The 14,998-nt window shown below is 48.6% G+C and overlaps 1 protein-coding gene across 2 annotated transcripts in view; it reads right to left on the reverse strand.

The window, feature by feature from the left end:
* Positions 1 to 2,103: 2,103 nt before the first annotated feature.
* The window catches only part of PMS1 (PMS1 homolog 1, mismatch repair system component), a 153,078-nt gene continuing 140,183 nt past the window's right edge, over positions 2,104 to 14,998 (reverse strand). For both annotated transcript variants that reach the window (XM_066577098.1, XM_066577097.1), the window contains 3 exons: positions 8,267 to 8,397; positions 4,724 to 4,881; positions 2,104 to 3,453 (listed from right to left, as the gene is read on the reverse strand). In XM_066577098.1, the coding sequence (XP_066433195.1) occupies positions 3,286 to 3,453; positions 4,724 to 4,881; positions 8,267 to 8,397 (457 nt within the window). In that variant the 3' untranslated portion in view covers positions 2,104 to 3,285. The remainder of the gene's footprint in view (positions 3,454 to 4,723; positions 4,882 to 8,266; positions 8,398 to 14,998) is intronic.

Raw genomic sequence — 14,998 nt, forward strand, 5'->3', positions numbered from 1 at the left:
GAAGCTGCTGTCTGCCTGTACATCACATCTACAGCAGACAGACCAGAGGATATTAGTGACTGTAGGCCGTTGTCCATGAGGAGCGGGGTAAGACTGACGGACAGCTGCCAGAAGCTGCTGTCTGCCTGTACATCCCGTCTGCAGCAGGCAGACCTGAGGATATTAGTGACTGGAGGCCGTTGTCCATGAGGTGCGGGGTAAGACTCCTCGGACCGCTGCCAGAAGCTGCTGTCTGTACATTACATCTGCAGCAGACAGACCAGAGGATATTAGTGACTGGAGGCCGTTGTCCATGAGGAGCGGGGTAAGACTCCTCGGACCGCTGCCAGAAGCTGTTGTCTGTCTGTATATCCCATCTGCAGCAGACAGACCAGAGGATATTAGTGACTGGAGGCCGTTGTCCATGAGGAGCGGGGTAAGACTCCCCAGGACCGCTGCCAGAAGCTGCTGTCTGTCTGCACATCCCGTCTGCAGCAGACAGACCAGAGGATATTAGTGACTGGAGGCCGTTGTCTATGAAGAGCAGGGTAAGACTCCCCAGGACCGCGGTCAGAAGCTGTTGTCTGTCTGTACATCCCGTCTGCAGCAGACACACCAGAGGATATCAGTGACTGGAGGCCGTTGTCCATGAGGAGCGGGGTAAGACTCCTCGGACCGCTGCCAGAAGCTGCTGTCTGTCTGTACATCCCATCTGCAGCAGACAGACCAGAGGATATTAGTGACTGGAGGCCGTTGTCCATGAGGAGCGGGGTAAGACTCCCCAGGACCGCTGCCAGAAGCTGCTGTCTGTCTGTACATCACGTCTGCAGCAGACAGACCAGAGACTATTAGTGACTGGAGGCCGTTGTCCATGAGGAGCGGCGTAAGACTCCACAGAACCGCTGCCAGAAGCTGCTGTCTGTCTGTACATCCCGTCTGCAGCAGACAGACCAGAGGATATTAGTGACTGGAGGCCGTTGTCCATGATGAGCGGGTAAGACTCCTCGGACCGCTGCCAGAAGCTGCTGTCTGTACATCATGTCTGCAGCAGACAGACCAGAGGATATAAGTGACTGGAGGCTGTTGTCCATGAGGAGCGGGGTAAGACTCCTTGGACCGCTTCCAGAAGCTGCTGTCTGGCTGTACATCCCGTCTGCAGCAGACAGACCAGAGGATATTAGTGACTGGAGGCCGTTGTCCATGAGGAGCGGGGTAAGACTCCTCGGACCGCTGCCAGAAGCTGCTGTCTGTCTGTACATCACATCTGCAGCTGCTCAGAACAGCCAAAGGGGCTCCACTGAGCACTACAGACCCTTCTCATGAAGGGGGGATTCTGAGGCTGCAGCCGTTGGTAAAAGTGATAGCTTGTGGTGAATTTGGAGAAAAAGCTTGTTGTGTTGAGTTATTTAAATTGTTATTTCATTGATTTTTCATTTTTGTAAACTGCTGAAAGATTGCATATTTTGGTAAATAAAACTAATTTGTAATGGGGCTTGAAGTATTTTGATTGCGACTCTACGAATGTATGGGGTCCTTGTAGCACCACTGTATTCCTCCAATGTTATACAGAGCCATATGGGGTTTGTTCTGTCAGATTTTGTATGATTACCAGTGATATCTGAATGATAAATTAAATAATAGATTAAAGTTAAATGTAAAGTTAATTTACCTCCTGGTAACGGCGCCCCTGTATGGAGTAATATCAATTTAGCCAAATGTCTGCACTTTCATTCAGCTCTCATAGTAGAGTGTGTACGGAGACATCTAATACCATATACTTACTATATAATACGTATCCCCCAAGATTGGGCCAACACATAATATGAGCAGAGCCTTATTGTTCTCCAGTCCAAGACATACATGAAAGACACGCAGAAGGGAGATAAGAAAACAGATCCTGTTCTCGATGCAGCAAGGCATGAGTATCAGTGAATAATGGCGCTACAGAAAAATTAGACCAGCGATCCCCAACGCCCAACCAGTCCGTCATGATGAGAAGCAACGAAGTAAGATAGAGAGAAAGACTGGGGACGGGGGAGGCTTTTTGCTTGCAAGGGTGCCGCAAGATCAAAACTTTTTATGAGGTGTGATGCAAGCCGAAAAAATTGGTAAATGCTGAATTAGACCATTGAAAAAATATAATTTATTAATGCTTATTGCTACAATATGCAAGAGTACAAATGCAACAAAGACAAAGAAATGTGAATGCATCCTCTAAAGGGGGGTTACCCTCTGAGCTGTTTATGACCAAATGGGAAAACCCGACCTTCTGTTTCCGACCAGCAGTTGGAAAGAGCCAAGGGCTTCAGTGTTTAGCTCTTATTTAGGGGGGTTACAGTTACAGTAACCGTGTGCAGCGACCATTGAAGTAAGCAGTGCTGATCTGAAGCGCTCGGCTGTTTTTGTAGCTACTGGCCAATTGGCTGGTAAATATAGTAGCTGTTTCCCATCTTTGCTATGAAAGGCCAAATATGGAAGACCCCTTCAAATTCATGACTTGAACTAACAATTTTCCTTTTTGTATACATTTGGAGAAAAGTTTTCCATGCCGTGAAACTATAAAATAAGTATACTTGGGTGACCTGTTACAGGACCTATCACTTAGAAGGGATTGCTTTTAGCAGAAGGAGGGAGAGAGCGCAGATGTGAACCACCCATTGGACGGTCCGAGGCTAATTAACATTTGGCGCGGGAAGCCTTTCTGCGGCTCTATGTAGAGATGGGAGCCACAGTGCACAGAGGTAATGGTGCTGGTTGAACCATCATTCAGTCGCTCATGGGTCGGTAAATTGAGTTTAATAGGCAAAAGTTAGCTGACAGACTTCCTTTAAAAAAAAAAAATTTAAGTCCTAGTTAGAAAAACTTCCAGTTTGGCGGACTCTACGGAGTTTTCCCATAAAAATACTGGTACAGATAGCTGATGGGTCCTCCACTAATTACTCTGTAGTCATAGATTGATTATAGATCTTTCTGCAAAATATCACTACTGTCTACAACATAGTAGAATCCAATAGTGAATCCGGCCCAAGCCAGACGGAATGTTAGGGGAAGAACACCCGACAAGTCTACTACAGTTGAGCCGAAAGTCAGAAGTGAGAATGAAGACCAAACCATGTGCTCCGTTCTGTCTTTCCGTTAGATGCTGATGTATTGGCATGGTCATTCTACTCCAGTATCACCAGTGGTCTGTGCGGAATCTCTGTACGGCATACACTGAAGCTCTCCCACAGTGCGCCGTGCATCCGTGGCCTGGCTACTCCAATGTATTCTCAAGACTGAATTCAGAAAATAAAGTCAAATAAACGGTTAGTCATCTGAACCGGTAATATCTGAGAGTTGGTGGAAAAATGGCCGACCGTGGATGCATTCTTTTTGGTTCCCACTGAGCTGCGTTTCCATACGACGCATGGTATCCAGGACATCGCGTTTGGAGAGGTTTAAGGGCAGTTGTCGAGCCAATCTTACTGCTTCCCCCTAAAAAGGAAAAAACGAGACGCTATCAGAAACATAGAGGTTCTTTATTGTCTATATCTGCCGGTTCGTAAAGTCAAAAATCTCTCCATCATCCTACTGTAAGAAAACTAGTGCCGCTGTCTGATGGGATGAATGTTCTGTCTGTTGTGGGACATTTAGAAGATTGCTCTAACTGTGGCTGATACCCTAACAATAACATAGCTGTTCTGTATATGTAGGGCCAGCCTTAACTGCAGTCACACAGGGCACCAGCCACCAGCTTGTAGCGGAGGCACCAAAAGCATGTAGGCTGGGATTGATAGCCCCGTTCCCTAGCTCCACCTGGCCAGATGATCATCTCCCTCCATGCGGTAGCATCTTGTGGAGCTGAAAGAATACCTCTTTCCCTGGCTATGTCTCCTCCCTTTGATCTTCCTCGGGTGCCGCTGTCAGCTCATTGACACTCGGCAACATAATCACTTAGTTCTACTACTGTATATGTGTACTGAGCTTGGTTCTGGGGCTGTATTTATGTATCAAGGTTGGTTCTGGGGTTGTACTTATGTACTGAGCTTGGTTCTGGCGCTGTATTTATGCACTGAGCTTGGTTCTAGTGTTGTATTTATGTACTAAGCTTGGTTCTGGGGCTGTATTTATGCACCGAGCTTGGTTTTAGGGCTGTATTTATGTACCGAGGTAGGTTACTGCATTGTATCTGTGTACTGAGCTTGGTACTAGGGCTATATTTATACATGGAGCTTGGTACTAGGGCTGTATTTATGTACTGAGCTTGGTTCTAGAGCTGTATTTATGTACTGAGCTCGGTTCTAGGGCTGTATTTATGTACTGTGGTAGGTTACGGTATTGTATCTATGTACTGAGCTTGGTTTTGGTACAGTATTTATGTTTGGCGTTGCATTTATGAATCCAGATGCTCTGATGTGGGTATGCTTCTGGCTTGCCACTTTCTACACAAGCAGAATACAGACAGATTGCCTATCACCATATATGTTTGTTTTTCTTATGATGGGGGAATTCAAAATACATTACGCACAGGGCAGCACCATCTAACCTAAGGCTGGGCAAATCCAGGGGTTTGTGAGAAAGATTAATTCTACAATTATCGTGAAAGTGCGGGAAACAAAATCAGTCGTCGTCTGCAACTCATTTATGAAAGATTTCCAACACTTTTCTAACTAAATAGAGTCCACCGGTACCACCTCTAGGGGTGCGCTTTAATACAGTGCATCCATAATAACTAATCCCAATACTTCTTGCCAAATGTACTCACCTCTAAATAATTGAGGACCTTCAGAGGCCGACACTCACACAGGGTGGACTTTCCCTTCATCACAGAACCTAAAACTTCCTTTAGATCAGATATTCCATAGAAGGGCAAACTTGTAGCTAAACTGTCAATCTCTACATGGTCAGCAAATTTTGAGAAGCCTAAAAAAGCACATAAGGAGCAATCGTTACTTTATGTGGTTTGAGGAGCCCCTCCTATAGGACATTAAAGGGGTTGTCCCGAGAAAGTAAGTGGGGGTAAGCACTTCTGTATGGCCATATTAATGCACTTTGTAATATACATCGTGCATTAAATATGAGCCATACAGAAGTTATTCACTTACCTGTTCTGTTGCTGGCGTCCCCGTCTCCATGGTGCCATCTAATTTCAGCGTCTAATCTCCCGATTAGACGCGCTTGCGCAGAAGGGTCTTCTCCCTTCTCTTGGGTCTCGGCACGAGCGGCGTTCTGGCTCCGCCCCCTTCTACGCGTCATCGCGTAGCTCTGCCCCGTCACGTGTGCCGATTGCAGCCAATCAGGAGGCTGGAATCGTCAATGGACCGCACAGAGCCCACGGTGCACCATGGGAGAAGACCCGCGGTGCATCGTGGGTGAAGATCCCGGCGGCCATTTTGGTAAGGTAAGTAAGAAGTCGCCGCAGAGCGGGGATTCGGGTAAGTACTAAACTTTTTTTTTTTTAACCCATCCCTTGTGTTTGTCTCGCGCCGAACGGGGGGCCTATTGAAAAAAAAAAAAAGCCGTTTCGGCGCGGGACAACCCCTTTAAGTGAGTAAAACGTGCCAGTAAAGTATAGAGGGTAGAGTACCGAAATAAGTGTAATAGCATAAACTAAAAGGACTTACGAAAACCAGGATTTTGTGAAACAATAGCTGCTGCAGGAAATCTTCTAAGATAACCAACCAGATGCCACTCACCTATCACATGACCTGCCGAGTCACTCACCTATCACATGACCTGCCGAGTTACTCACCTATCACATGACCTGCCGAAACTACAGACGTCCCTTTTTCATCACTTTTCATTGCCGTATTGACGGGCTTTTTTCTGCATGTGACCACTGCCATCCAATCAATAACCAGCCTCAGCTGTCACATGCTCTGCATGCTAGCATGATGTGCTGTACATACAATGCATTTGGAAAGTTTTCAGCCCCGTTCACCTTTTTACATTTTGTTATGGTGTGGACTTGTGAAAATGTTAAAAATTCAAGTTTTCCCCAACCATTCTGCACTCAATACCCCATAATGACAAAGTGACAACAGAATGGTAGAAATCTTTGTACATTTTGCACTGATGTTAGATTTCTAACATTCTGTTGTCATTTCTCTTGATCACCTCTGGGGTGGTTCTACACCTTAAATAGAGTCACCTGTGGAAAATTCTGTTTTGACAGAATTTTAACCCTCCCCACACACACACCCTCCAGACTATAAAGGTCTCACAGCTCACAATGGATATCAGACCCCTAACCAAGTCATGAGGAGGACAGAGCTGCCTGTAGAGCTCAGAGACAGGATTATGTGGAGGCGCAAATCTGGAGAAGCTACAAAAACATTTCTGCTGCCCTGAAAGTTCCCAAGAGCCCAGCGGACTCCGTAATACTTACATGGAAGAAAAACAACCAGGACTCTTCCTAGAGCCGCCGACCCACCAAACTAAATCATTGAGGGCAAAGGGTCTCAGTAAGAGAGGTGACCAAGAACCCAACAGTCACTCCAAAGATCCTGTGTGTAGATGGGATAAACTTCCAGAAGGTCAACCATCACTGCAGCCTCCACCAATCTGGACTTTATAGCGGAGCAGCCAGAAAGAAGCCTCCTTAGTAAGAGACACATAAAAGCCCACTTGGATTTTGCCAAAAACATCTGAAGGACTCTCAGAATACAAGAAACAAGATTCTCTACTCTGATAAAACCAAGTTTGAAGTTTGTGACCTTAGTTCTAAGTGTTCTGTCTAGAGGAAACCAGGCGCCGCTTATCACCTGCCCAATAACATCCCTACAGTGAAGTCTGGTGGTGGAGCATCATGCTGGCGGAGGGGAGACTGGTCAGGGTGGATGGAAACCTGGCGCCACTCATCACCTGCCCAATACCATCCCTACAGTGAAGCCTGGTGGTGGAGCATCATGCTGGGGGAGGGGAGACTGGTCAGGGTGGATGGAAACCAGGCGCCGCTCATCACCTGCCCAATACCATCCATACGCTGGACCATCAGAGAGATTGACAACCTGATCCAGAGCACAAGGGACCTCAGACTGGGCAGAAGGGTCACCTTCCAACAAGACAATGACCCTAAGACTCCAGCCAAGACAACACAGGAGGGGCTTAGGGACAACTCTGGGAATGTCCTTGAGTGGTCCAGCCAGGGCCCTGACTTGTACCCAATGGAACATCTCTGGAGAGACCTAAAAATAGCTTCCACAGATGGCCCCCATGCAACCTGACACAGGACAGAAAATCCCCAAATTCAGGATGATCACTGTGTAGGATAAATAAGCATTATTTTAATAGATCAGACTTTTACCGAAACAAAATCTTTTTTTTTTTCTATTTATATGTTAAACATGGGAAAAAGGCTTTCTATATAATTTTTTCCCTGTAATATTAACCCCCACCCCACCCTCTAAGGACGTGGCAATCTCTTTTTATCTTTGGTTTCTACCTCCGTAAATTCAATAAATCGAAACTCTTAATTTACAATCGACGTATCCTGAGTTCCTGTTTTTTGAGGGCCGAGTTGCATTTCTCGAGGGTACTAGTATTTAATGTACCATACATCGTACTGAAATGCTTTTCAGAATGTCTAAGTGGAGTGCAATGGAAAAAGAAACAAAAACACAATTTCTCATTTTTTGGTGGGGGTTGGTCCTGTTTTTACGGCGTACACACTGCAGCTAAAATGACATGATAACTTTATTCTGTAGTTTATGTAGTTTTTTTGCTGCACTAGGTTTAAAATAAAATATCTTTAAAAACTATTTTCCGCCGTCATCGTTTGACTGCCACAACTACTTTTCATCTTTCCATCAATTGGGTCATTTTTTGGAGGAAAAATTGTGTTTTTAATCGGAAATTTTTTTCCTTTCAATAAAACTTTGTTGGACTTTATTTTTACACTTTTTACTCCCTGAAGGGGACTTCAAGATGCGATCGCTAGGATAGTACACTGCATTACTTATGTAGACCAGGGATTGCATATTTCCAGTGCATTCTGGAGACGGTGAAGAGTCGCTGTGAGCGGGAGGATCGCTAAGTTTGGCCGAGTCTAGCTGCTTGGAGGGCAATTGACGACAGCGTGACTAAAGGCACCCAAAACTTTACTCCTACTAAAATCTTATAGGTTGGATATGATTACAGTAATTCTTGACTATTAAAAGTTCAGAAGTGACATCAACATGGAAGGTGAGAGGAGCCATACGGTGAGCTGCGATGTATGCTATAGGTTTACAGACCGTGTTGGCCAGCTAACACTGATGACCATGTTAATGGTTACGGTCCCAGGGTGGAGACAGCAGATACAACATACCTGGTATCATTTTTATCTGAAATCCATTATATGTGAGTTTGGCATCTGAGAAGTAAATCTGTCCATTGGGTCTTGGACTATCCTGTTGCATACTTAGTAGAGCTGTGAAACACTCTGGACCACCAAGCAATCTAAAAGCAGAGGACAGAAAAACTAATTAGGACTAAGAAATAAATCAGGATGGAGTACCTGCTTACTCTGCCACAGCCAGTAATAAGGATTATCTTCTGACCGCCCTCATTTCAATTTCCCATCCGTGCAGCTGTGTGACGGCTTGTTTCTTCTGGTTCTATTGGTACCATTTTGAGGTCCAACTTCTCTTAAACACATTTTTATTACATTTCTTCTTGGAGGCGGGGCAACAAAGAAAGTGCACTTGTGGCATTGTCTATTTTTATCTATAACGGCATTCACCATGTAGTATGAATAATGTCTTATTTTATTAGATTGAACTGTTACCGACACAGCGATAGCAGACGGGTTTGTTTGTTACAATTTTTTTATAATAAACATGGGGAAAGGGTTTTTAAACTTTTAATATTTATTATTTTTGCAATAATTAAAAAAACTTATTTCACTTTTTTTTTTAGTCCCCTAAGGAGACTTTAACTTTAATACAAGGGAACTTCAGTACTTCTATATTGTACTTCTGCAAGTATTCTATTAAGCCAGGCCACAGGTACATCTTAATAGGCAGACATTAAAGATGAGCGAGCACCAAAATGCTCGGGTGCTCGTTACTCGGGACGAAAATTTTGCGATGCTCGAGGGTTCGTTTCGAATAACAAATCCCATTGAAGTCAATGGGCGACCCGAGCATTTTTGTATATCGCCGATGCTCGCTAAGATTTCCATTTGTGAAAATCTGGGCAATTCAAGAAAGTGATGGGAACGACACAGCAACAGATAGGGCAGGCTACATGTTGGGCTGCATCTCAAGTTCCCAGGTCCCACTATTAAGCCACAATAGCGGCAAGAGTGCCCCCCCTCCCAACAATTTTTACTTCTGAAAAGCCCTCATTAGCAATGCATACCTTAGCTAAGCACCACACTACCTCCAACAAAGCACAATCACTTCCTGCATGACACTCCGCTGCCACTTCTCCTGGGTTACATGCTGCCCAACCCCCCCCCCCCCCCCCGCACGACCCAGTGTCCACGGCACACACCAAAGTGTCCCTGCGCAGCCTTCAGCTGCCCTCATGCCACGCCACCCTCATGTCTATTTATAAGTGCGTCTGCCATGAGGAGGAACCGCAGGCACACACTGCAGAGGGTTGGCACGGCTAGGCAGCGACCCTCTTTAAAAGGGGCAGGACGATAGCCCACAAGGCTGTACAGAAGCAATGAGAAATATAATCCTGTGCCACCGCCATCAGGAGCTGCACACGTGGGCATAGCAATGGGGAACCTATGTGCCACACACTATTCATTCTGTCAAGGTGTCTGCATGCCCCAGTCAGACCGGGGTTTTTTATAAATAGTCACAGGCAGGTACAACTCCGCAATGGGAATTCCGTGTGCACCCACAGCATGGGTGGCTCCCTGGAACCCACCGGCTGTACATAAATGTATCCCATTGCAGTGCCCTGGACAGCAGAGCTAACGTCAGATTAAATGCAGGTGGGCTTCGGCCCACACTGCATGCCCCAGTCAGACTGGGGTTTTTTATAAGTAGACACAGGCAGGTACAACTCCCTATTGTGAAGTCCATGTGGACGAACAGCATGGGTGGCTCCCTGGAACCCACCGGCGGTACATAAATATATCCCATTGCATTGCCCATCACAGCTGAGGTAATGTCATGTTTAATGCAGGTGGGCTTCGGCCCACACTGCATGCCCCAGTCAGACTGGGGTTCTTTAGAAGTGGACACATGCAGTTACAACTCCGTGTGGACCCACAGCATGGGTGGCTCCCTGGAACCCACTGGCGGTACATAAATATATCCCATTGCAGTGCCCAGCACAGCTGATGTAACGTCAGCTTTAATGCAGGTGGGCAGGTGAAACCCATCAATCGCTTTGGTTAATGTGGCTTAATTTGTAACTAGGCCTGGAGGCAGCCCAGTTAAAATAAAAATTGGATGTAACGTCAGCTTTAATGCAGGTGGGCAAAAAATTAATTGGATTACACTGTAGGCGAGGGCCCAAAAAAATTGGTGTACCAACAGTACTAATGTACCTCAGAAAAATTGCCCATGCCCAACCAAGAGGGCAGGTGAAACCCATCAATCACTTTGGTTAATGTGGCTTAATTTGTAACTAGGCCTGGAGGCAGCCCAGTTAAAATAAAAATTGGTTCAGGTGCAAGTTTCAACGCTTTAATGAGCATTGAAACGTATAAAAATTGTTTACAAAAATTATATGACTGAGCCTTGTGGGCCTAAGAAAAATTGCCCGTTCGGCGTGATTACGTCAGGTTTCAGGAGGAGAAGCAGGAGGAGGAGGATGAATAGAATACACAGATTGATGAAGCTAAAAGGTCCCCGTTTTTGATGGTGATAGAGAACAATGCTTCCATCCGCAGGTGCAGCCTACGTATTGCTTAGGTATCGCTGCTGTCCGCTGGTGGAGAAGAGAAGTCTGGGGAAATCCAGGCTTTGTTCATCTTGATGAGTGTAAGCCTGTCGGCACTGTCGGTTGACAGGCGGCTATGCTTATCCGTGATGATTTCCCCAGCCGCACTAAACACCCTCTCTGACAAGACGCTAGCCGCAGGACAAGCAAGCACCTCCAGGGCATACAGCGCGAGTTCAGGCCACGTGTCCAGCTTCGACACCCAGTAGTTGTAGGGGGCAGAGGCGTCACGGAGGACGGTCGTGCGATCGGCTACGTACTCCCTCACCATCCTTTTACAGTGCTCCCGCCGACTCAGCCTTGACTGGGGAGCGGTGACACAGTCTTGCTGGGGAGCCAGAAAGCTGTCAAAGGCCTTAGAGAGTGTTCCCCTGCCTGTGCTGTACATTCTGCCTGATCTCTGCGCCTCCCCTGCTACCTGGCCCTCGGAACTGCGCCTTCTGCCACTAGCGCTGTCGGATGGGAAGTTTACCATCAGGTTGTCCGCCAGGGTCCTGTGGTATAGCATCACTCTCGAACCCCTTTCCTTTTCGGGTATGAGAGTGCAAAGGTTCTCCTTATACCGTGGGTCAAGCAGTGTGTACACCCAGTAGTCCGTAGTGGCCAGAATGCGTGTAACGCGAGGGTCACGAGAAAGGCATCCTAACATGTAGTCAGCCATGTGTGCCAGGGTACCTGTACGCAACACATGGCTGTCCTCACTAGGAAGATCACTTTCAGGATCCTCCTCCTCCTCAGGCCATACACGCTGAAAGGATGACAGGCAAGCAGCATGGGTACCCTCAGCAGTGGGCCAAGCTGTCTCTTACCCCTCCTCCTCATGCTCCTCCACCTCCTCCTCCTCAACGCGCTGAGATATAGACAGGAGGGTGCTCTGACTATCCAGCGACATACTGTCTTCCCCCGCCTCCGTTTCCGAGCGCAAAGCGTCTGCCTTTATGCTTTGCAGGGAACTTCTCAAGAGGCATAGCAGAGGAATGGTGACGCTAATGATTGCAGCATCCCCGCTCACCATCTGGGTAGACTCCTCAAAGTTTCCAAGGACCTGGCAGATGTCTGCCAACCAGGCCCACTCTTCTGTAAAGAATTGAGGAGGCTGACTCCCACTGCGCCGCCCATGTTGGAGTTGGTATTCCACTATAGCTCTACGCTGCTCATAGAGCCTGGCCAACATGTGGAGCATAGAGTTCCACCGTGTGGGCACGTCGCACAGCAGTCGGTGCACTGGCAGATTAAACCGATGTTGCAGGGTGCGCAGGGTGGCAGCGTCCGTGTGGGACTTGTGGAAATGTGCGCAGAGCCGGCGCACCTTTCCGAGCAGGTCTGACAAGCGTGGGTAGCTTTTCAAAAAGCGCTGAACCACCAAATTAAAGACGTGGGCCAGGCACGTGCGTGAGGCTGCCGAGCTGCAGAGCGGCCACCAGGTTACGGCCGTTGTCACACACGACCATGCCCGGTTGGAGGCTCAGCGGCGCAAGCCAGCGGTCGGTCTGCTCTGTCAGACCCTGCAGCAGTTCGTGGGCCGTGTGCCTCTTCTCTCCTAAGCTGAGTAGTTTCAGCACGGCCTGCTGACGCTTGCCCACCGCTGTGCTGCCACGCCGCGCGACACCGACTGCTGGCAACGTGCTGCTGCTGACACATCTTGATTGCGAGACAGAGGTTGCGTAGGAGGAGGAGGGTGGTTTAGTGGAGGAAGCATACACCGCCGCAGATACCACCACCGAGCTGGGGCCCGCAATTCTGGGGGTGGGTAGGACGTGAGCGGTCCCAGGCTCTGACTCTGTCCCAGCCTCCACTAAATTCACCCAATGTGCCGTCAGGGAGATATAGTGGCCCTGCCCGCCTGTGCTTGTCCACGTGTCCATTGTTAAGTGGACCTTGGCAGTAACCGCGTTGGTGAGGGCGCGTACAATGTTGCGGGAGACGTGGTCGTGCAGGGCTGGGACGGCACATCGGGAAAAGTAGTGGCGACTGGGAACTGAGTAGTGCGGGCCCGCAGCCGCCATCATACCTTTGAAAGCCTCCGTTTCCACAACCCTATACGGCAGCATCTCCAGGCTGATCAATTTGGCTATGTGCACGTTTAACGCTTGAGCGTGCGGGTGCGTGGCGGCGTACTTGCGCTTGTGCTCCAACACTTGCGCTAGCGACGGCTGGACGGTGCGCTGAGAGACATTGGTGGATGGGGCCGAGGACAGCGGAGGTGAGGGTGTGGGTGCAGGCCAGGAAACTGTAGTGCCTGTGTCCTGAGAGGGGGGTTGGATCTCAGTGGCAGGTTGGGGCACAGGGGGAGAGGCAGCGGTGCAAACCGGAGGCGGTGAACGGCCCTAATCCCACCTTGTGGGGTGCTTGGCCATCATATGTCTGCGCATGCTGGTGGTGGTGAGGCTGGTGGTGGTGGCTCCCCGGCTGATCTTGGCGCGACAAAGGTTGCACACCACTGTTCGTCGGTCGTCTGCACTCTCAGTGAAAAACTGCCAGACCTTTGAGCACCTCGGCCTCTGCAGGGTGGCATGGCGTGAGGGGGCGCTTTGGGAAACAGTTGGTGGATTATTCGGTCTGGCCCTGCCTCTACCCCTGGCTACCGCACTGCCTCTTCCAACCTGCCCTGCTGCTGCACTTGCCTCCCCCTCTGAAGACCTGTCCTCAGTAGGCGTAGCAAACCAGGTGGGGTCAGTCACCTCATCGTCCTGCTGCTCTTCCTCCGAATCCTCTGTGCGCTCCTCCTTCGGACTTACTCCAATTACTACTACCTGAGTGATAGACAACTGTGTCTCATCGTCATCGTCCTCCTCACCCACTGAAAGCTCTTGAGACAGTTGCCGGAAGTCCCCAGCCTCATCCCCCGGACCCCGGGAACTTTCCAAAGGTTGGGCATCGGTCACGACAAACTCCTCCGGTGGGAGAGGATTCGGAACCATTGCTGCCCATTCTGGGCAGGGGCCCGAGAACAGTTCCTGGGAGTCTGCCTGCTCCTCAGAATGTGTCATTGTAATGGAGTGAGGAGGCTGGGAGGAAGGAGGAGCAGCAGCCAGAGGATTCAGAGTTGCAGCAGTGGACGGCGCAGAATTCTGGGTGGTCGATAGATTGTTGGATGCACTTTCTGCCATCCACGACAGGACCTGCTCACACTGCTCATTTTCTAATAAAGGTCTATCGCATGGACCCATTAATTGTGAGATGAATGTGGGGACGCCAGAAACGTGCCTCTCTCCTAATCCCGCAGCAGTCGGCTGCGATACACCTGGATCAGGAACTCGGCCTGTGCCCACACCCTGACTTGGGCCTCCGTGTCCTAGCCCGCGTCCATGTCCTCTAGGCCTACCCCTACCCCTCAGCATGGTGTATTACCAGTAGTGCAGAAACAAAACGCTGTAATTAAATGTGCCGCTTATTGGCCTGTGGTTGGAGGCTGACTTCGCTTACGGAGCGCACAGCAGAGCCAGGAAAGAATTTTGTGCAAGCCTGCTGTAACACTTAGCTGGCTGCGTATTAATTAGAACTACTACCCCCAGCAGAGACGCAGTACACTCAGGACGGTCACAGGCAGCCCAAATAGAATGTTTTTTCACAAATTTTTTTGGAAAAGCCCACTGCCTATATACACAGTATATCTCTTTCACTGTCCCTGGCTCACCACTACTGGCCCTGGACTATGTAAAATTACTGCAGACTGTTTCCCTCTGGACAGGATGACAGCGGTGATGTGTAACGCACAGCAGAGCCAGGAAAGAATTTTGCGCAAGCCTGCTGTAACGCTTAGCTGGCTGCGTAATTATTAGGACTACTACCCCCAGCAGAGACGCAGTACACTCAGGACGGTCACAGGCAGCCCAAATAGAATGTTTTTTCACACATTTTTTTGGAAAAGCCCACTGCCTATATACACAGTATATCTCTTTCACTGTCCCTGCCTCACCACTACTGGCCCTGGACTATGTAAAATTACTGCAGACTGAGGACGCAATGCTCTGCACAGCCGATATACAAAAAAAAAAAAAAAGTGCAACACTGCAAAAAGCAGCCTCAACAGTACTGCACATGGTCAGATGTGGCCCTAAGAAAGACCGTTGGGGTTCTTGAAACCAAAAATCCCTCCTAACGCTCTCCCTATAGCAGCTCCACCATCAGCAGCACTTTCCCTGAGCTATGT

Source organism: Eleutherodactylus coqui, chromosome 8, assembly GCF_035609145.1.
Source record: "Eleutherodactylus coqui strain aEleCoq1 chromosome 8, aEleCoq1.hap1, whole genome shotgun sequence".
Lineage (NCBI taxonomy): Eukaryota > Metazoa > Chordata > Amphibia > Anura > Eleutherodactylidae > Eleutherodactylus > Eleutherodactylus coqui.